The sequence below is a fragment of the Macrobrachium nipponense genome, chromosome 8, assembly GCF_015104395.2.
Source record: "Macrobrachium nipponense isolate FS-2020 chromosome 8, ASM1510439v2, whole genome shotgun sequence".
NCBI lineage: Eukaryota > Metazoa > Arthropoda > Malacostraca > Decapoda > Palaemonidae > Macrobrachium > Macrobrachium nipponense.
In genome coordinates this window covers 36,773,239-36,793,676 of record NC_087203.1, presented here as the reverse complement: position 1 = coordinate 36,793,676, position 20,438 = coordinate 36,773,239, and the positions used below count along the sequence as shown (strand labels likewise).

Here is a 20,438-nt window from a genome sequence, read left to right as displayed (position 1 = left end):
TGTCCGTTGGCCAAAATTTTACTTTTCAATAGTATATTCCTCATTACCATGTACTATTTTGTTCAATAGACAGTTTATAAACGCCTCAGTGTCTTTGAAAGAGTAAGTAAACGTTGCCATTCTCAAGAAAGTAAAATGAATGAAATTACATTTCTGAGGAAAATATGAGAAACAATTTGTGAAAGGTGAAATCATGTTCACTCCACGCATATTTCAGATCTCCAATACCTAACGGAAGCTATTTGCAGTTCCAGATTTGTGGCCTGACCTATTCGTGGATTTTTCGGTGGAACATATATGTACAGGCATCAATAAGCATCAATTTTCAGTTATCGGCGATTTTTGCATATCATCACGCCGTTGAAATGGAAATACCACTGATAACCGGGGACTGCGTGTATCCATATTATTTACAGAACATTCACCGATTTGCTGTATTTTTCAGAGAAGTATTCACTAATTACTGTATTTTTTTTTCATTTTCGTGACTAGTAAATACAGTTTTTGCAACAAAACTCAGGTATACTGGTTAATGTTTTTAAGGCTTTTTTTTTTTTTGGTGTTTGAACTATCAAAATAGGCAGTTATGTATAAGCAGTTTTAGAGAGGTGTCAAGTATTCAGGGATTTCAGCTATTTGCTATTTGCAGAGGTTGTGGTACACATCCCCATGAATACTGGGTTTCAACTGTTTTATGGTTAAAAAATTTCTGGTTCAAATGCATTTAAAATGGAAATATAATAATAAAGATGAAATAAGATTAAAATGAAATAAAACTGTTTGAGGAGATAGAGATGCTAATTGCTGCTTTGTATATGTTACTTAATTTTTTGGATGACTTATCTGAGCAAACATCTTGTATGTTCATGAATACAAATATAAAATTTGGGAGAGTAGTTTTGTTTAATTTATTATAAATAAGTAATCTCTGAACCAAGCTTATACATCAGCCATTCACATAAATTTAACAAATAATGTTTCTGTAATAATTCATAGCAGCCAGCAATGGTGCTAATGTTTCTTGAGGTAACAAGATAGACCTGAAAAGTGGGTGAACTACCATTAACGTCACTTTTTTGACAGTTGATTTACTGACCTACCTGTGCCCAGTACCCTAGTTTGGGGCTAATATTTCCAAACATTATTATATTAAAGATTCCTGTCAATAAAAGAAATATTCTTGATATAATTATCTTTGTGGCCTCATATGGCTTGATTTAGGACTTAATTTTTTCCTTTACTTCCAATCATTAGAATTCCCTGCTCTCAATTTCCATGATTTCTGCTTAGTCTCCCATCTTTTTAAGAGATGGGTCATTTCTTCCTTCCCCTTCCAATCTAGACCATGATCGGCCTGACACATTGGTCATTGCTTTAAAAAGGTTTGGGAGCACCCACTGATCTTCACATATGATTCTCTCATACCTTCTTATGTTCACCATATTTTTCAAGTACCAGTACACTCCCGACAGAAACATCTGTACTACAATCGACCCCCGCCTATTCACTGTTCTGGATTCACGGATTTCTCTATGGAACATGTATACTTCATGTATACACATTATTCGTGGAATTTTTGCCTATTCGTGGTATTTTTCACTGGGAAATATTCACTAATTACTGTATTTTTATATGATTTTTATAACTAAATAAATGCACTTTTTGTGATAAAACTATTAAAATACTAAGGTATAAGCATCTTTAGAGTTTTTTTTGTGTGTGTGTGTGTTTGAATAATCAAACCGGCAGTTCTAAGTATTTTTAGAGGGTTTTAAGTATTCGTGGATTTTAGCCATTCGCGAGAGGTTGTGGTACATATCCCCTGTGAATACCAGGGGTCGACTGTATGTACTTTGAATTTATAGCTAATTTTTTATGGATTTATTCATCACTTCATAAAAAATATATTTCAATGGCAATGAAATGTGTAAAATTAAATACCCACCTTTTTTAAATCTGACTTTATACTGTATCCATTGACATATGCATCTCCTATAGACACTTGTAAATCTCCTGTTAACATTTTAAATGTCGTTGTCTTTCCTGCTCCATTGATGCCTAGGAGACCAAAGCATTCTCCTAATGGAACACCTAGGTTCAGGTGATCTACTGCCATTAAGTTTCCTGAGTAGGTTTTACACAAGTTCCTAGGTACAAAAGATATGCAAGTTGAATTATTTTTCCATAGAATTTTACCTTCCTGAATTACACATATTATAACACTTTTAAATAAACTGTTAAGAAAATAAATTTTAAACAGAATATGCCAATAAAATTAGCTCAAATAACTTAAAAATGAAAGATTCAACTTACTGAAGAACAAGCTTATCTGTAATACACAATTGCTCAACAGTAGAATTCTGAATCCGTAAACGCTCAGCTTTAACATCTTCATCTTCATGTGCAAGTTTATCTGTACTACCCTCAATATCTGCAAAGAAATTTCTTATATAAAGCTAAAGCTACAATCATATTTCCGATGGCTGACCAAGCACTATAGGCTAGGCCAGGTACATTATGTCCTGTAATGGGTAGGAACAAAACTTGTTGCTAATAATAAAACATTGAAAAACAAGCCTAATTATTACAGTAAGTTAATGAAATATTAAAAATAAAATGCTAAATCAGTCACACAAATACCTCTTTCATATTTTCCAATAATCTCAAGTTTAATTGTGGGATCCGATTAAATGAAAATACAGTACAGAAAGCCACAAAAAACTAAGGAAATATTCCTATACAAGCGTGTACTTGCTCAAAACAATAGCAGCAGAGTGAGCTGGCTTTAAACAACAACATCACTAGCCAACGTGTGGAGACTGACCGAAACACTTTTGTTTACGAAAATCATATGGTTCATCGGGTCGGATTCCAGTTTTTTTGTTCGAGCTCTGATGCAGAATTCACTTTAAATTTAAAGTTGAAATCCAATTACGTCAAGTTCTAATACGGTCATGGACCGGGATTCACTGTACATATATTGAATCTTTCTCCTGACAGAGATGACATTCCTGCTGCCAAAGTATATGATCCCAATTTTTCCCCAAAGTAATCTTTCAAATTATTTTTCAAAATTTCAGACTTGACCATAGATCTGATCTAAATGATTTAGAATACATTCACTGTTAATTCAAGTAACAGAATTTTGATTAGACATAACATGATAACGATATACAGTGGTCATTTCTTTATGGGCAAACTGTATTGAGAGGAAACTCTGCAACCTAAATTATAGTATTAGGTGAGAGCAGTATGCTTTATCAGTTAATGGCAGAACAGGCATAAATGACAGAATGCAAACTATGTATCACCATATATATTTTAAAAACTTAATATATATGAAAAAATACATCTAAAAATAAAAATGACTGCCTTTGTCATAGTTTTGTGAGATGCAACAATCTACTTGCCACCTTGGTGGTTTTTTAACCCTCTTTATATGATGAATGGATGGTATTATTTCTTTATATGCATTTCTGAAGAGGTACTACTTACAGTATATCTTGTATGGCACACTGTATGCAGTATAGTAGGTTTTTTTTTGCAGTATCTTACTGCAATCCTACTCCTCCCTCCCTATATGTAGATGCAGTGCTTTCTGCCTTTTATGTTTCATCAGTTCCATTTTGTCTCTCTCCCCTTTAACTTTGTCTTACTCCAGTTTTCCTTGCTCATTCAAGAACACTATGAGAGTATACAAGTAAGACCTCTGTGGTCTGGTTAAGCTATGTAAGATTAACATGCAAAAAGATAAAAAAAAATTTCAGTGGTAGGGTTAAACTACTTCGAGACTAATTATGTACTGAACAGAAATATAAAAACTAATGAAACAGTGGTCTAATTAAACTAATATATAGAAAAAAAGGAAACAGTGATCTGATTAGACAACAGGTACTTTAGATTTACAATAATAGTACATGTACTGACAGTGACAAGAAATTTTATATGATACATACCTACAGATTGTCCAACAGTAGCTTTATGCCACAGACGAGTCAAAGAATACTGTATTTCCTGGAAAACTTTCATTTCAATTAATGCAATGATAATATAGCCCACAAATCCTTCCAGTGCCATAAACACGAGCATACGTCCTATTCCCAGTGATTCCCATGCGACAAAGTTTTCATTCCATTTAACACAGCCAAAAGTACCACAGTTCTCATCAACTGAAAGAAAAAAAATTCACGATTTTATAATACAGAAAAGCTTATAAAACCTGTATACCTAAAAAGATTATTTGTTCCGATGCGAGATACTTACCTCGAACCATTCCATAGGAGATTCCCGGATGTCGATCCGGGTCCGACCAGAAAATTCTGGTTATATGCCGCACCCAGGTCAGGCCTATGCCCCAGGGGTCGGAGACCAAGCCATCCTAATGACCTATAGCCAGTCCTTCTCTGGTCGCAGGAGCGTGCATACGCCCCTGCTCGTCCGGTGTCCGGCCCTTATCCTTTGTCCGTGTGTGTGCTTTGTGTGCGTGTGTCGTGTTTTTGTGTGATGTCGGCCTCGGAGCCTCAACGTCGTTGCCCCGGTCCTGAAGGACGGGCTTGTGGAGCTTTTCTCTCGCCCCCTCTGATTGATCCACATTCTTTGTGTAATTCGTGTAGGGGGGGCGCTTGCTCTAAAGCCAACACGTGCGTGGAGTGCATTTCTTGGCCATCGTATCAGTGGGATTTGGCTTCCACTAAGAAGAAAAAGAAGTCTAAATCTTCGTCGGCGAAGATTTCGCGGGGATCGAGGAGTGAGAGCAGCAGCAGAGACGGCGGCGCCCCTTCTCCTTCGGTATTGTCGGAGAGGAAGTCTCCCGCCTTTCTGCAGGTTCTTTCTCCTGCCCCCTCCCAGCGAGGGGGCCTAGGTGAGTTCGTTGCCGGGTCTCCCCCCAGGGGGGGTCCCGATGAGTCGTTTCCCCAACAGGTGGTACCGGAGGCTTCCGCGGTGCTGAGGGACTGCCGGTCGCGGTTGCAGCTCCAGGGCTCCCCGTCCTGGTCCTCTCTCTTGGCATCGGTGCAGGGGGGGGACCCGTCCCTCCCCTCTGCGGAGCTTCCCGCTTCGACTCTCCCCGCTTCGGCCCTCCCCGCTTCGGCCCTCCCTGCTTCGCCCCTCCCCTCTACGGCTCTCCCCACTACAGCTCGCCTCGCTGCGGCCCCTCCCGCTCTCGAGCGGAGCTCGCCGCTCGCGGCCGGACCCGGGCCGGTTTACCCGGTCACGGATCCACCCAACCACCCAGCTCCAACCCTTTTCCCTTCTGCCATTGGGGATGTCTTTCCCCCTCGTACTCCGGGCAGATCCCCAGTGAAGGACGATGCATTCCCGTCCTGGGGCTTCCCGTCTAGGGGACAGGAGGAGCCGGGAATGGCCTTGGGAGCGGCCTTCAGGGGCGGTCCCGCTGTGATAGAGGTGTCCCCGAAGTGGCCGAAACGCTCCTCGCGTTCCCCCCGCGACGGGAGTCGCCGGAGGAGAAGCAAGAGACGTCGGAATTCGTCAGGGGAGAGGAGTTCTTAAAGTTCCTACTCAAGGGAGCGATCCTCCCGTAGGAGGAGACGCTCCTCCAAGAAGAGACGCCGTCATGGGAGACGCAGGAGACGTAGTTACTCCTCGTCCTCGAGCGGCTCTTCCCGCTCTCATCATCGTAGCCGGGATCGTAGAGGGAGTGACAGGCGTCGGGACAACTCCCCCCAGGGGCGGCGGCGTTCTCCTTCCCCGAGGGTGGCCCCCACCCCAATGGCCCCCAGGAAGGTCTCTCATGGGGGGTTCCCAGCCGTCTCCCTCCCTACTCGTCCCTCGGTCCCGGTGGATCCTGCCTCGGTCTCGTCAGCCATAGGGTTGGCCTCCATGACCGAGCGGGCTCCCTTCTTCCGTGTTCCCACACGATTGTCGCCTTCGCGGATGGAGCCTAGAGCCGATACCTCCTTAGGGGGTTCAGAGCCCCTCCACCGCTCAGGTATGAGTACCTCCTCGGGATGGGCCAGGCGTTCGGGGCATCCCCCCTTGCAGGAGACCGGTGTGCAACCGGGTTTAGGAGCCCCTCTCCGGGGAGCTTCTCCAGCTTCCCTCCAGCTAGGGTCTGGGGCCTCTCCTCTGTCGCGGGACGCTGAGGAAGAGACCCTTATCCAGGAGGTACTCCAGAATGCCCTGGAGGAATTGGGTCCAGTGGATGAAGGTTCTGCTTTTAGGAGAGTCCTCTCACTGATTAGGTCCATGAACCGGCTAGAGGAGCCAGCCCTGACGGTAGAGGACAACAGATCCATGGCGGTGGACTTTCTGTTCAGGGACCCAGAGGAACCCAAGCCCTCTCTCAGCCTCCCTAGGTCCAACAATACGGAGAAGGCCCTGACGGTGGTGGAGAAACTCATTGCAGGCTCCAGTAACTCCTTACGTTGGCACTCCTCGGCTAGACTACTCCCAGCGTCTAAGCCGAGTCAGAGGAGGCTATATGGCCCGGGAGGTGCCCCTCTCCTCCCCAAATCCGTGGAAGGTAACTTGGCAGCCCTAGCGCCCGGACTCTCAGAAGAGAGGCTCACGTCGGGGCTAGTCTCCTTCTCTCACCAGGAGGCTATGGCTATGGAAGTCACAGCGTGGACCTCGATTCATGTGGCTTCTTGGTTAGATCTGTGGTCCGGGGCGGTAGCCAGGTTCCCCACCCTCCACGACTTGAGGGACGAGGCCTCTCTTGCCCAATTCAAAGAACTAATTTTGTCGGGGGGTAAGTCCTTGGGCTTCCTCACGACCCAACTGGTCTCGTCCTGGGTGACTGGATCTTGGAGGAGGGATTCTGTGCTGGCCAAACTCCCTAGGAGCATTCCAGAGAGGGAGTTAAGGACCCTTCGAAACGCCCCAGTGGAAGGAGCTGCTCTCTTTCCAGAGAAGCTAGTGGAGGAGTCTGTGGAACGGGGGAGGAAGGCCAGCCAAGGCCCAATCGTTTATAGGGCCCCTCCCCTACGTCAGTCGGTGCCGAAAAGACCTAGTGAGAGGCCGAAGCCTCAGAATAGGACCCTCTCGGCTCCCCCCACGGAATCACCCCTGCGGAACTGGAGAGACCAGGGAACTCAGTCCTCCCCCAGGACCCTCCCTCCTTCCCAAGCACCCTTCAGGCCCAGACACCCTACTTCTTCCAGGAGGGGTCGTAACAACCGCTTCCCTAGGAGGAAGTAGGAGTCGAGGCCCTCTACCGTGTCTTTCGCCACCGGTGGGGGGTTGCCTCTCGAGCTGTTGGCAGAACTGGGAGGATCTCGGAGCCGAGCCCTGGACAGTCCAGGTCCTCAGGGACGGTTACCGAATCCCCTTTCTAGACCAGAAGCCTCCCTTGACAGGGGAGCCGGCCAATCTGGCCTCTCAGCCCCGGAACCCTGTTCACAGGGAGGCCCTAAGGCTAGAAGTTCAGGCACTGCTGGAGAAGGGAGCCCTCCAGCAGGTGGTGGATCGCTCCCCCGGGTTCTTCAGTCGACTTTTCCTGGTGGAGAAGTCGTCAGGGGGGTGGCGACCGGTCATAGACCTTTCGGTCCTCAACTCATTCATCCTAAAGACGCCCTTCAAGATGGAAACACCACGCTCGGTGCTGGCTTCCGTGAGGCAAGGGGATTTCATGATGTCCCTGGATCTCAAAGACACCTACTTCCAGATCCCGGTACACCCGTCCTCCAGAAAATACCTTCGCATAAGTTGGGAGGACCGGACCTTCCAGTTCAAGTCACTCTGCTTCGGACTGGCAACGGCCCCGCAAGTGTTCACGAGGGTGTTCTCCCTGGTGTCGTCTTGGACCCACAAGAGGGGTATACGCCTTCTCAGGTACCTAGACGACTGGCTACTCCTTTCCTCCTCAAAGGAGCGCTTGGTAGAACAGAGAGACGCCCTCCTGGCCTTCTGCAAAACCCTGGGAATCATGGTGAACTGGGAGAAGTCCCTTCTAGCTCCCTCCACCAGGATGGTGTACCTGGGGATGGAATTGGATACGGAAGTGGGGCGAGCTTTCCCCTCGGAGGACAGGCTGGCAAACCTCCGAAAAATTGCCTGCAACTTCCTAAGCCACCCCCCGAGACCGGCAAAGGAGTGGCAAAGGCTTTTAGGCCACCTGGTCTCCCTGGAAAAACTAGTCCCCCAGGGAAGGCCGAGATTAAGGCCACTACAATGGGACCTGAAAGTAGGGTGGTCCCAGGAGGAAACACCTCAAAAGCCGGTTTCCATCTCACTGGCAGCAAGGAAGGCCCTCGGTTGGTGGCTGAATCCTGCAAACTCTCATCGGGGTGTGCCCCTCGGGTCAGTGCCCCCGGAGATGCTCCTGTTTACGGACGCGTCGAAGGCAGACTGGGGGGCCCACCTGAATTCCCTCTCTGTGCGGGGGATATGGTCGCAAGAGCAGAGCACCTTCCACATAAACAAACTGGAGCTCTTGGCAGTAAAGCATGCCCTGGAAGCATTCAAGGAGGCAGTGGGAGGACACTCGGTGTGTCTGATGTGCGACAATGCCACGGTGGTCGCCTACGTCAAGAAGCAAGGAGGCCTGAGATCAAGGGATCTCTGCGGATTGACGGAGGAGATCTTGAGCCAAACCGACGCCCTCGGGACCTCCTTGACGGCAAGATTCATTCCCGGCAAGAAAAACGTAATCGCCGACGGCCTCAGCAGACGGGGTCAGGTGGTGGGATCCGAATGGTCCCTACACCCCGAAGTAGCGAGGGAACTAATAGGGAAGTGGGGCTCCCCATCCCTGGACCTGTTTGCTACAAGGCTAAACACCAAACTGCCAGTGTACTGCTCCCCGGTGCCGGACCCAGCCGCGTTTTGGGAGGATGCGTTCCAGCACCCGTGGGACGGCCTGGACATGTACGCGTTCCCTCCCTTCGGAGTCCTCAGGCAGGTCCTCAACCATCTAAGAAAGGCGAAAGGGGCGGCCCTGACGTTGGTGGCGCCTTGGTGGCCGGACAGGGAGTGGTTCCCGGACCTTCTAGAGTTGGCCTCTCTTCCCCCTTGGGAGCTGCCCCCCAGGCCAGACCTGTTAAGACAGCCCCACTTCGAGAGGTTCCAGAGGAACATTCCAGCCCTCTCCCTTCACGGCTGGAGACTATCGAGCGGCTGTTAAATAGGAGAGGGTTTTCTGGGAGGGTGGCTTCTCACATGTCCAGTTACTTGAGGGAATCCTCCTCTAACATCTACCAGGCAAAGTGGAAGGTTTTTGGGGCCTGGTGTAGAAAGCGGAACCTGGAACCTCTCCGAGCGAAGATCCCAGACATCGCAGAATTCTTGAGCTACCTGAGGTTGGACAAGGGCCTGTCAATTCCAGCAGTCAAAGGAGCCAGGTCCGCATTGAGCCAGGTCTTCTCCCTGAAAGGGCTGGATCTGGGGAACTCGAAGCCTCTGTCCTTGCTCATAACCAGCTTTGAGCAGAAGTGTCCTCCCAGCGCTGGCTTGGTTCCCCGCTGGGATGTTGCAATAGTTTTAGATTCCCTGAGGAAGCCCCCGTTCGAGCCGCTCCAGTACATCCTGGATAGGGAGCTGACCCTCAAGACAGTGTTTCTGCTAGCCCTGGCCTCCACGAAGAGGGTGGGGGAGCTCCACGGCCTCTCGTATGTAGTGACCCACACGAGGGGATGTAAGGAACTCTCATTCAGGTTTGTCCCCTCCTTCGTGGCTAAGAATCAGAACCCCTCGAGCTCGGATCTCAGGTTCGTGGAGTTTTCCATCCCTGCCCTCCCGAAATCGGACCAGCCTAAGGATCTCCTCCTTTGTCCGGTGAGGGCAGTTCGGAAGTACATGGAAAGAACAGCCCGATTCAGGCCGGAGGTAAAGAACCTCTTCGTCACCACGGGAAGGGTGAAGAAGGCAGCCTCGAAAAACACCATCTCCTTTTGGCTGAGAGAAACCATCCGGAGAGCCTACGAGAAGGGGGGCCTTTCCCCTCCAGAGGGAGCCAGGCCCCATGACATCAGGGGAATTGGGGTGTCCCTTTCATTCTCAAAGAACATGGCAGTGGACCAGGTCCTGAGGGCAGGAGTCTGGAATAAGCAGTCGACATTCTCAGCCCACTATCTAAAAGACTGCACGAGAAGGTCGCTCGATGCCTTTGAGATTGGCCCCGTGGTGGCAGGCCAGCAACAGGTCTAGGTCCCCTCTCCAATCTTCTTGGAGTGGACGGGCCGGTGTGTATTGAGTGTATGTGAGTGTGTGTGGTTTTTCCTCAAATCCCCCCTAATCCTTATCCTTGTTATCCCTGGGCCTTTGGTTGGTAGCGAGGATCCAGGATACTCAGGTAAGATACGCAGGAGTGCGTATGGTTCTCAGTACAAACCACAGTTTTACATGTCAAGGTTTGGTTATACCCGCACCAGGCTTGCCTGGTCTATAGGTCATTAGGATGGCTTGGTCTCCGACCCCTGGGGCATAGGCCTGACCTGGGTGCGGCATATAACCAGAATTTTCTGGTCGGACCCGGATCGACATCCGGGAATCTCCTATGGAATGGTTCGAGGTAAGTATCGCTAGGAAAAATACAAATTACCAAGAATTTGTGATATTTCTCAAAATATTCACTAATTGTAATTAGGGTAGTACTATTGATATCTTGAACTAATTGCACTGCATTTCAAAGAAGTTGTAACTACATATTATATCGTGTCATGAAGAAGGTTAAATTATAGGACTAACTAAAATGACTTGAGTGTGAAGTTTCTGGAATTCTGCTAAAAAATATAATGTATTCTTTGACCATATCCTAATAGGACAATGCACTCCTGAACTAACAACTTTTGTAAACAAGCCGACATTTAACTCCTGATATTGGGCTATCCAACATTACAAAAATTACTGTAAAAATAAATAAAACTTACTCTTGCAGCATGGGTTGGGAAATGCTTTCAGACCACACAAGAGGCTAAATATTTCTCTTTTGCAAATGCCAGTGAACCGCCAGTTACTGTACAGATCTGTGAAAGCAGCTGCCAAGGCATAGGAAGGAAAGAGAAGAAATACCCAATCCAAATATTCAGCAACATGTCGAAGTTCAAGGTCTGGTATGCGCAGAATGTTCACTGTGATGAGAGTGGCCATACCTGTTTCAATGACAAAAATAAACTATAGTCCCTGTACATTGGCCACAGATACTATTGTGGAATTTTCATGTTATTTTTGTTAATGAGATTTACATTAATTTCTTGGATTTTAGTCTTCATAAAGCTGTGTGAAACATTTATAAATATTATTAAATGAAAAACTATAAATAATGCCAAGGTTCTTGATGTCATTGAATAAATGGAAATATGAAAAATATATCATTTTAATAATGAGTAGTGTTTCAAAATGTAAGATAACATTGAATGGCAGTTCATAGGCATAGGAAAGTAACTTTTTTTCTTATAATTTCAAAGCATTTGTTATATGAACTCCAATGGTCTTCATAACAGTTCATCAGCAAATAAAAACTCGGTACTACTATAGTAGATTCACATCAACTGTGCATCTGATGTCTAGGCCAGTCCCTTACAACGCTTCTGATTGGCTGTTGATAAGCCAATCACAGGACTGGAAACTCTGTTTGTCGAGAGAGTTCACATAGACAGGATGTATGTACCACCTTTCTTGAGGGATAGTTTTGAAAAAAGTATCCCTCAGGAGAGTTGGAACAAACATCCTGCTTATATGAACTCTCTAGAGAGACTGAGCATTTCCAGCCCTGTGACTGGCTTATCAACAGCCAATCAGGTGCGTCGTAAGGGTGTGTCCTAGACATCAGATGCACGGTTGATGTGAATCTACTATAGTAATACGTAGGTTGTTACCATAGCCTACATCACTGGCAACATACATTCTTAATACATTTCAATTCAACTACTGATCTATTCATACTTTTCACTAAAATTCAAAATTCAAGAATACAGGCAGTCCCCGGTTATTGCCGTGGGTTCTGTTCCCAGGAGTGTGCTGATAAGCAAAAACCACCATTAACTGAAACTCAGTGATTTAGGCGTTGATAACCGGTTATCGGCGCCATAAACACCCTTATGGCGCCGATAACTGGAACTCGTCCCGTTATTGTGCCATAAATTGCTGTCTAGCGCCATAAAACCGGATCACCGATAACTGAGTCCGCCAATAACCGGGGACTGCCTATATACTACCGTTAAACTTATAATCTCTCTCTCTCTCTCTCTCTCTCTCTCTTCTCTCTCTCTCTCTCTCTCTCTCTCTCTCTCTCATTTTCTGGATGAGATGAAGCAGTGTTACTCTCGATGTACTCTGCATTTTCAGAGATGCTGGTTTACAAAGAATTTCATAATTCATGGATTGCATGAAATTTGAGGAGTTAAAAATTATTCTTATTTTGCACCTAGAGTAGATTTAATTACTTTACTTGAACCGTATGACAAAAAAATCCTAAGATCAAGAATGCAACATTTAATTTGCCTGTTGTGCTCAGCATAACAAGAACATGAATATGTAATAGTAAACATTTCAACTTTGTACATAAAAACATTATAAGTGTGTATCTGAGATGCTATTACTATGATTCACCTGTTACATAACAATAGCTTAAAACCAGAGCTATGCTGTTCTGTACAGTTCAGTTAGGTGTAAAAACAACTTGAAATATGAACTATGGCTATCTTAACAGAGAGCTTTAAACAGTTACTTCACTATTATGTAACTGAAACTAGCACTACTTTGAATGAATGGATATTAATTACTGTTATATAAGAGTCAATGCCAAGTTCACTTTGTTTAATTCAGTGTCACATAACAAACACTAGCATGAGTGTGAGTTTATATTTATCACTGTTGAGTAAGACAAATTTCCATACTTTTAGATTTAAAATATTACAGAGTTAAAACTCCCACAAGAGAGAGAGAGAGAAAGGAACAATTTCTGTTTTCCCTATTCATTAATATTTTCTTCCTTATTTAATTGAAAGTGAAACTTTATTTATTTAATTATAAGTATAACCAATTTGTATGCATTGAAAAAATAAAATGTTGGAACGTTGTAGTTATGGCTATGATGGGTGCATTAGTACTGACTATTTGTTAATCCTTAAAAAAAATGGTACAACAATAACATGAACTGTACTTTTTTATGAGGATACCAATTTTAATATAAGACATTTTGAGAGGTTAAAATGACACTACCACAGCTAGATTCGGTATAATGTAGTTTATAAAAAGTGCTCGGTACTCAAATTAATTTAGGTACATATACATACTGAATTATGGATACTGTATGCATATTTCTGCAAGTTAATAATGCAGCGCATGTGCACATGCACACACACACCTAGAAGTTTTGGGAAGTCAGACTCTATTATCATATGCAATGTTTGCCTAAGTACTTACCAGTTATGATGTTGATGATAATCATTTTTGTAAAACTTGATGCAGGTACATTAAAGAGGAATGAACACAAATACATGAGGGGAAGTGTTACCCATGCATAGAAGATGAACACTATCATTATCTTTCCTAGCTGGTCTCCATTTAAACCATCAAGATTGAAGGCCTGGAAGAATGGAAATTGTTGTCAATAAAGAAATTTAAATTCTCAGTGAATTCTCATTCGTGTTTCAAATACATGTTCACTATTAATGAGAATAGATGAGCACATGACAGTTCTGATTGCTTTAAACCTGAGAGTATGAAAGAACAACAATGTAGTATATCAAATAAAAGTATTTGCTTAATGGTCACCCTTAATTCTACGTATTAGTAAATAGTACTGTACGTACTAAGATATACCTAATGATATTCTCTTTCTTGCGCATTTCCTCACTTAACCCTGTATATGATGCTATGCAAACTAAATTGCATTTTAGGATTTTTACTCTTTTACCTTTCTTTTGTGACAATTAAGAGTCAGACTGCATATTTTTGTGTGCCTTTATACAGACTTTATGCATACACAGTAGAACATACCATAAAGCATACTCTCAAAAAATATTATTGTGTACACATAAGTAAACAACCTAAAATGCATACTCACAAAAAGACAAAGAAGGCACAAACAGCATGGAACCATGAAGATTATGTAGTCCCAGATAGCAGAGGCTGCCCAGTATGTAAGAAAGTTGACACCAGATACAAACTGGAGATGCTTTGCTTTAGCTGTATAAAACAAGAATGTCATTAATGTAAAAGGCATTCTGATTATTTATGCAAAGCTATATAAATATGGTACATTTTACTATATATATATGGTAAAAAACAAAAGTGATCTTATGCCATTTTTATACTTACTGCTGCGTTCTTGGACTAAGAAGATGACAAATGAAGCCGCTAAAAATGACATGCCAAATGCCAGGTTAAAACCAATTTGAAATCCAATATTCTGCCTCATATCTTGGGTTAACTGCAAAAAGGATTGGCCAGAATTAAAACCAAAGAAATTCCACAAACTCAGCCCCTGTGTAATAAGATTTTCAAATAGCTCATTCCTTAAGGGATATTAAGGGGACCGTCCGCTATGGCGGATGACATGTCAACTTGAAAAAATACAAAATTGAGTTATTACTTGTATCTATGCAGAAACATGCCGTGCATGCTTTCCAGAAGTTACAGCCAATTATTTTCACAAATAATGAAGATATAGCGGTTTTTAAATGATGACATCATCGTAACTGCGTCGTCTGTATGACTTGAGTTTGACAGAATCGTTTTTGCGTGTTTATTTTTGCATATATACAGCGATTTTTAAAGATTTTTTTCGAAATTCTCATACATCTGGTAGCAATGAAAGGTACTGTGACACTGGGTGAGAAGCGAGCTGCTCAGAGCGGTTATTTATAGGCGAGACTCGGAGAATGACTCGGTTACGCCACAGACGTCAAAGTAGTTACACGCACGTAGGCACTTGCGTTTGGTTACTAGCTATTTACGTTGTTTTTATAACTTCTTAGTGAACTTATAGCAATGCCGAAGTTACCTAAGATCAAGAAGGCTACTCAGCAACTATGGCTAGCAAAATTAGCGAAGGCCAGGAGTGTGCTGAAAGAAAAACACGAAAATTAATCGTTTTCAGCTGCCCTCATTGTCTCATGTCTCGCCATCAACATCATTATCTGGTGTCACGCTGAGGGTATTAACACCACTTTTAGGGGTAGGACCACGATCCTTGATGTAGAAATCAACAATAAAAGTACAAATAAAGTAATTATAATAATGTTGTTTTGACTTTTGTAAGAAAAAAGCGAAAATTTACATAGCAAATCTTTGGGAGCTCATAACTCAAAAACATACTTATGCGCATGTCGGTAACCATTACTCGGTTATTTATTATCCAATTTTAGAGAGAAAGATATCATTGGAAAGAGGAATAAAAATCCCATAATTCTGTGTGACAGAATTTTGATATCTTTTTTTCTTTTTTTTAGAATTTTTTTAGTGTCTAGACTAAAAAAAAAAAAAAAAAAATTCATAAAAAATAAAAAAATAAAAAAATAAAAATTCTGTCACACAGAATTGTTTCGTATATAAAGAAGTTTTTATGGTATGATTTTCAATACAACTGATGTCATATTAGCGGAGAAAACTCTACCAATTTTTTTTTTAAATCATGATTTTTGCTAATAAAACGAAAAGTTTTTGATCTAATGACTTGAAATTTTTATATGATGAAGGTATTATATATATCTAAAACATATATGAAAATTATGTATTTTGCGTAATAAATAAAAAAAATAGACATCATAGCGGACGGTCCCCTTAAAGTAATGGAGATGGGCAGAACATTAATTGTGAGTTTCAGCAGTGTGCAGGAGGGAAGTACTAGTTCATATCTGAAGGGGGTTTGTTATATCTGTGAAATGAGCATCATGCAAGGAAAATATGAAAACCGTATGCACTGTTTTGTAATGCTAAAATTTCATTTGCTTCTTTTTAAAGCCTGTCTGTATGCAGTACATGTTCAATTTAGTGTTTGCTTTAGCCATCATCAAATTAAACAGTACATTTAGTACCTGGGTTTTATTGTAATATAGTTCTGCTATTCTTAGTTTTTATTCATTACTACCTCAATGTGTAGTTATTATATATATATTTTGTTTATTCAGTGTTGTATACTGCCCTCTGTACTAACATTTACAAGAGAAAATATTTGTAAGTTCTGATACTGAGAAGGGCTAAATCTTCTATGTTCTACTATTTTTCCCTCAGATTTATAAATGTAGTGAAAGGATTTTAAAGCTTATGTCAATTTCTTCATTGTACCCTTGAAAGAATTAGTAGCCAGTGGATTTCCTGTTTGGTCAATAGTTAGAATTTCAGTGTACTGAGACAATCATGAGAGGAGAAGGTACTCTTTGCTATCTTATTGTCATGTCATTGTCAAAGTATAGATTTTTGGTCTGTTCGAGGAAATTACAGTTTTAACAAGAGAGATACGTATTAATATTCGCTAGAAAACGCTTTCACACCAAAGCAGAAGTTTTTTTTTCCAAAGTGGATTAGCACTAAAGTAAAAAAAAAATTACTGTAATATTAGGCTTTTAACTGCAGAATCAGAATCTTCAATACATAAAAGCTTATCAGCAGTTAACCCTTATACGCCGACTGGACGTATTTTACGTCGACATTTTTTGTCTCTCGGGTGCCGACTGGACGTATTTTACGTCAACATACAAAAGATTTTTTAAAAATTTGCGGAAAAATACTTTTAGGCCTACCAGCCGAAAACTCTTGAATCACGCGCCTTGGGGGATGCTGGGAGTTCACGGATCATGGTGTTGTTTTGTTTACAATCGTTACGCAGGCGCGCAAGCGCGAATTCCTTTCTTGCCGCACTAAAAAGTATCTGTGACACATCTCGGAAATTATTTTGTCACTGACATAATTTTTGTACCATTTTAAATTAGCCGTTACATGGAGTATTATAGTATATGAAAATGTGCGCATTTTTATGTAGAATACAACAAAAAAATACTCATGATTGTAGCTTTTATCAGTTTTGAGATATTTTCATATAAATAATGATGTGCCAAAATTTCAACCTTCGGTCAACTTTGACTCTACCGAAATGGTCAAAAAACGCAATTGTAAGCTAAAACTCTTATATTTTAGTAATATTCAATCATTTACCTTAATTTTGCAACTAATTGGAAGTCTCTAGCACAACATTTCGATTTATGGTGAATTTATGAAAAAACTTTTTCCTTACGTCCGCGCGGTAACTCTTCCGAAAAAAATCATACATGCGATTGTGGTAATGTTTGCACCATTTTAAATTAGCCGTTACATAAAGTTTTATATATGAAAATGTGCGCAATTTTATGTAGAATACAACAATAAATAATTGAAGGTTGTAGCTTTTCTCATTTTTGAAATATTTGCATATAAATCACGATAAATAGAAAAAAAACCACGTTCGGTCAACTTTGACTCTACCGAAATGGTCGAAAAACACAATTGTAAGCTAAAAATCTTACAGTCTAGTAATATTCAGTCATTTATCTTCATCTTGAAACAAATTCGAAGTCTCTAGCACAATATTTAGATATATGGTGAATTTAAAAAAAAAACTTTCCTTCCCTCCGCGCGTGGATTCTCCGCCACAAATCTCCGAAATGCGTACGTTCCATTCTCGGAGTATTTGCTCCGTTTCATATTAGGCATTTCATAGAGTTTTATATATGAAAATGTGAGCAATTTCATGTAGAATAAAACAAAAAATATTTGAAGGTTGTAGCTTTTCTTATTTCCGAAATAATTGCATATAAAAAAATATATATATAAAAAAATTCGACATTCGGTCAACTTTAACTCATCAGATATGGTCAAAAACTGCATTTGTAAGCTAATATTTTTACAGTATAGTAATATTCAATTATTTGTCTTCATTTTGAAAGAAATTGGAAGTCTCTAGGACAATATTTAGATTTATGGTGAATTTTTGAAAAAAATATTTGTTTACGTCCGCGCGTTACGAATTCATGCATTATCTTGTGATAATATTTTCTCTGTGTTGCTTTTATTGTTTTACAATGTGTTATATACCAAAATGATTGCAATTTAGTGTAAATTACAACGAAAAAAAAAGTAACTTGTTACCTTTAACCGTTTCGCGCACAACGCGATTTGAATACAATTATATATGAAATTTTGTTTTTGCGGTATCATATATCGCATTATTTATACATGATAATGATAATTTTTTTCATTTCTGATGGTTGCATACTAAACTTCAGCCAATGACAAAAAAAAGGAGACAAAAATGAACTCTTTAATCTTGAAAACTGTGATTTTTTGAAAAAAATATTTTTTCCGCTTCCGCGCTCACTCTGAAACACCTCCGGCACACGGGAGACATTTTTCTTTTACCTATTCCTCTGAAATCTTTCTGTCCTTAAGAAATACTCTGTACACTTGTCACTGAGTATAGCAGGTCAATGGCATACCTCATCATCTTGTTTGTATGTACTGTAATTCCCGTAACTCATGGGATTTTTTAAATTTTTATATATTGCCTTCTTCCATCTGTCACAGTTACTTATATGTAAAAGCATTCACCAGTTTACATCAACCATTACATTTCTATCATTTCATATTTCCCCATCTTATATCCTCTAACATATAACTTCAAAACACCCTATTATTATGTATAGCACTATTCTCTTCAGACAGCAGCTCTCTATTTCCATCTGTATGCTAAGATCCATTTACTCTTATAACCTTCTTGTATCTACCTCTTTTATTGTCCTTTATGCCTAAAGATTATGCTCTTTTCCCTCATGTAATTACCCATCAAACATGTTCCCTTTTTTCTTCTCTAAATCTCACCATTTTGTTAACCCAAAGTGCACATTTTTTACTCATCTCTATGGTCAGTTCCTGCAACAACTTCCTTCTACCATGGTGACACATTCTTAAACTTTACATACTCACCATGTGCTCCCTCCACTTTAGTACCGTTAATGGTGTGCCATTTTCCATCCATTTTCTTCTTTATATATTACATCAACTAACTTCTAATTGAAATCATTCATTGCAGTTATATTCACAGCCCCATTCTGAGCCCTTTCTGTCCAACTAAAACTATTTTCACTCTTGCTTCACTTTGGTTATGATCACATACTTCCAGTTTACCACTCCTCTCACCAGTTTATCTATTTTCACCTTATTCCTTCATTTCACCTTATTCCTTCATCTACTCTGCATTAATACAAAATTTAACAAACTTTTTATCCACAAGCTTGCTTTTCCTAAGTGTACTACTATCAATGTTCTTATTAAACTGAGCATTAAGCTTCCAAACATTAAGCCTATTCAAGACTGCATTTTGTAGATTTGCAGAGATGAGGTAACTCCTACAATCTTATGTTTAAAAACTAAAGCAAGTGTGTGCTGATAGCACTACTATGGTATTTTACTTCTCTTTTTCTCTGTAAGGTTTATATTTTTATTTGGTATTCTTAAGAGTTGTTTTTAAACTCATGGCTTGAAGAGCAAACTTGAAAAATCCCATAATAGAACTAACAAATGAGATATTTGGATCTGTTGCCCATTATTTTATGTAGTAATGTAACCTGTATTCCTTCACACAAACCTACTTACTTTCATAAGAGTAATAAATAAAGTAGTTATCTACAGTTAACGTTTTTTATTCTGTATAGTATAGTGCTTATTAATACTGCATGACGCCTTAAAAAATGTTTGATATAATACCATAATTGATACCTACTTGTAGCAGACATCATCTAATGAAAAAAAAAACCATCAAAATATGCTTTAAGGTTACGTATAAGAAAAACATGTTTAATCGATATTAGATGATAATGCATAGTTATCAAGGAAAAATATCACAGCAAATTTACCAGTGCAGTTAAAAATTTTTGAAGAAATGAAATTCATTGACAACATTCGAAATTTGCAGAACTCACTTTGTCATAATCAGTTCGAGGCAGCGGATGGTTTGATGTTGTGATCTGCACCTTTGGATTTCCAGTCACTGCTCGCGCCAAAGCATTACTCAAAGTAGTCAGAGCGAAAGGTGGATTGTGGAAAGGCTGATCATTGAAGAAAACAGTTGCAGTTCCCCCAAGATCATCTCCAACCATCTGAATCCCAACCATCCAGTGAAGATTGAATGTTGGTAGGTCTTTTTCAGCCTGAAAAAATAATTCTATTAAGCAAAATTCACAATTCTCATTTCAAGAAAAAATTAGTATAACTTACTTCATGAATACAAATTACTTCTTGACCTTTTATTTCATAAATACAAATTCGTTTCTGGACTGATGTCTACATACATATTGCCAGTCAAGTGCCAAGAAGCTCTGAATTTCAGTTGCAGTAATACAATAAAGAGTTAAGCAGCTGCAAGATGGCAGCAAAGATGTTCCTTCACTTCACTGTGCTTGAATCTAACCATTAACATTTTTGAAAATGTTACTTATCCAGAGAAGAAATCCATAAAGAAGATTACTATCCCTCCACTCCATGTGGTTTTCCCTGAAGAAACTCTT

General features: G+C 41.1%; 1 protein-coding gene and 1 long non-coding RNA gene across 5 annotated transcripts in view; one reads left to right on the top strand and one right to left on the bottom strand.

The window, feature by feature from the left end:
- Positions 1 to 2,039, top strand: part of LOC135222675 (uncharacterized) — a 38,149-nt gene extending 36,110 nt beyond the window's left edge. The window contains exon 3 of the long non-coding RNA XR_010316306.1: positions 249 to 2,039. This is a non-coding gene — a long non-coding RNA (uncharacterized LOC135222675). The remainder of the gene's footprint in view (positions 1 to 248) is intronic.
- The window catches only part of LOC135222673 (phospholipid-transporting ATPase ABCA3-like), a 177,648-nt gene that overhangs the window by 18,710 nt on the left and 138,500 nt on the right, over positions 1 to 20,438 (bottom strand). For all 4 annotated transcript variants that reach the window (XM_064260831.1, XM_064260834.1, XM_064260832.1 and 1 more), the window contains 8 exons: positions 19,854 to 20,081; positions 14,221 to 14,332; positions 13,967 to 14,088; positions 13,324 to 13,486; positions 10,827 to 11,048; positions 3,957 to 4,169; positions 2,314 to 2,431; positions 1,946 to 2,147 (listed from right to left, as the gene is read on the bottom strand). In XM_064260831.1, the coding sequence (XP_064116901.1) occupies positions 1,946 to 2,147; positions 2,314 to 2,431; positions 3,957 to 4,169; positions 10,827 to 11,048; positions 13,324 to 13,486; positions 13,967 to 14,088; positions 14,221 to 14,332; positions 19,854 to 20,081 (1,380 nt within the window). The remainder of the gene's footprint in view (positions 1 to 1,945; positions 2,148 to 2,313; positions 2,432 to 3,956; positions 4,170 to 10,826; positions 11,049 to 13,323; positions 13,487 to 13,966; positions 14,089 to 14,220; positions 14,333 to 19,853; positions 20,082 to 20,438) is intronic.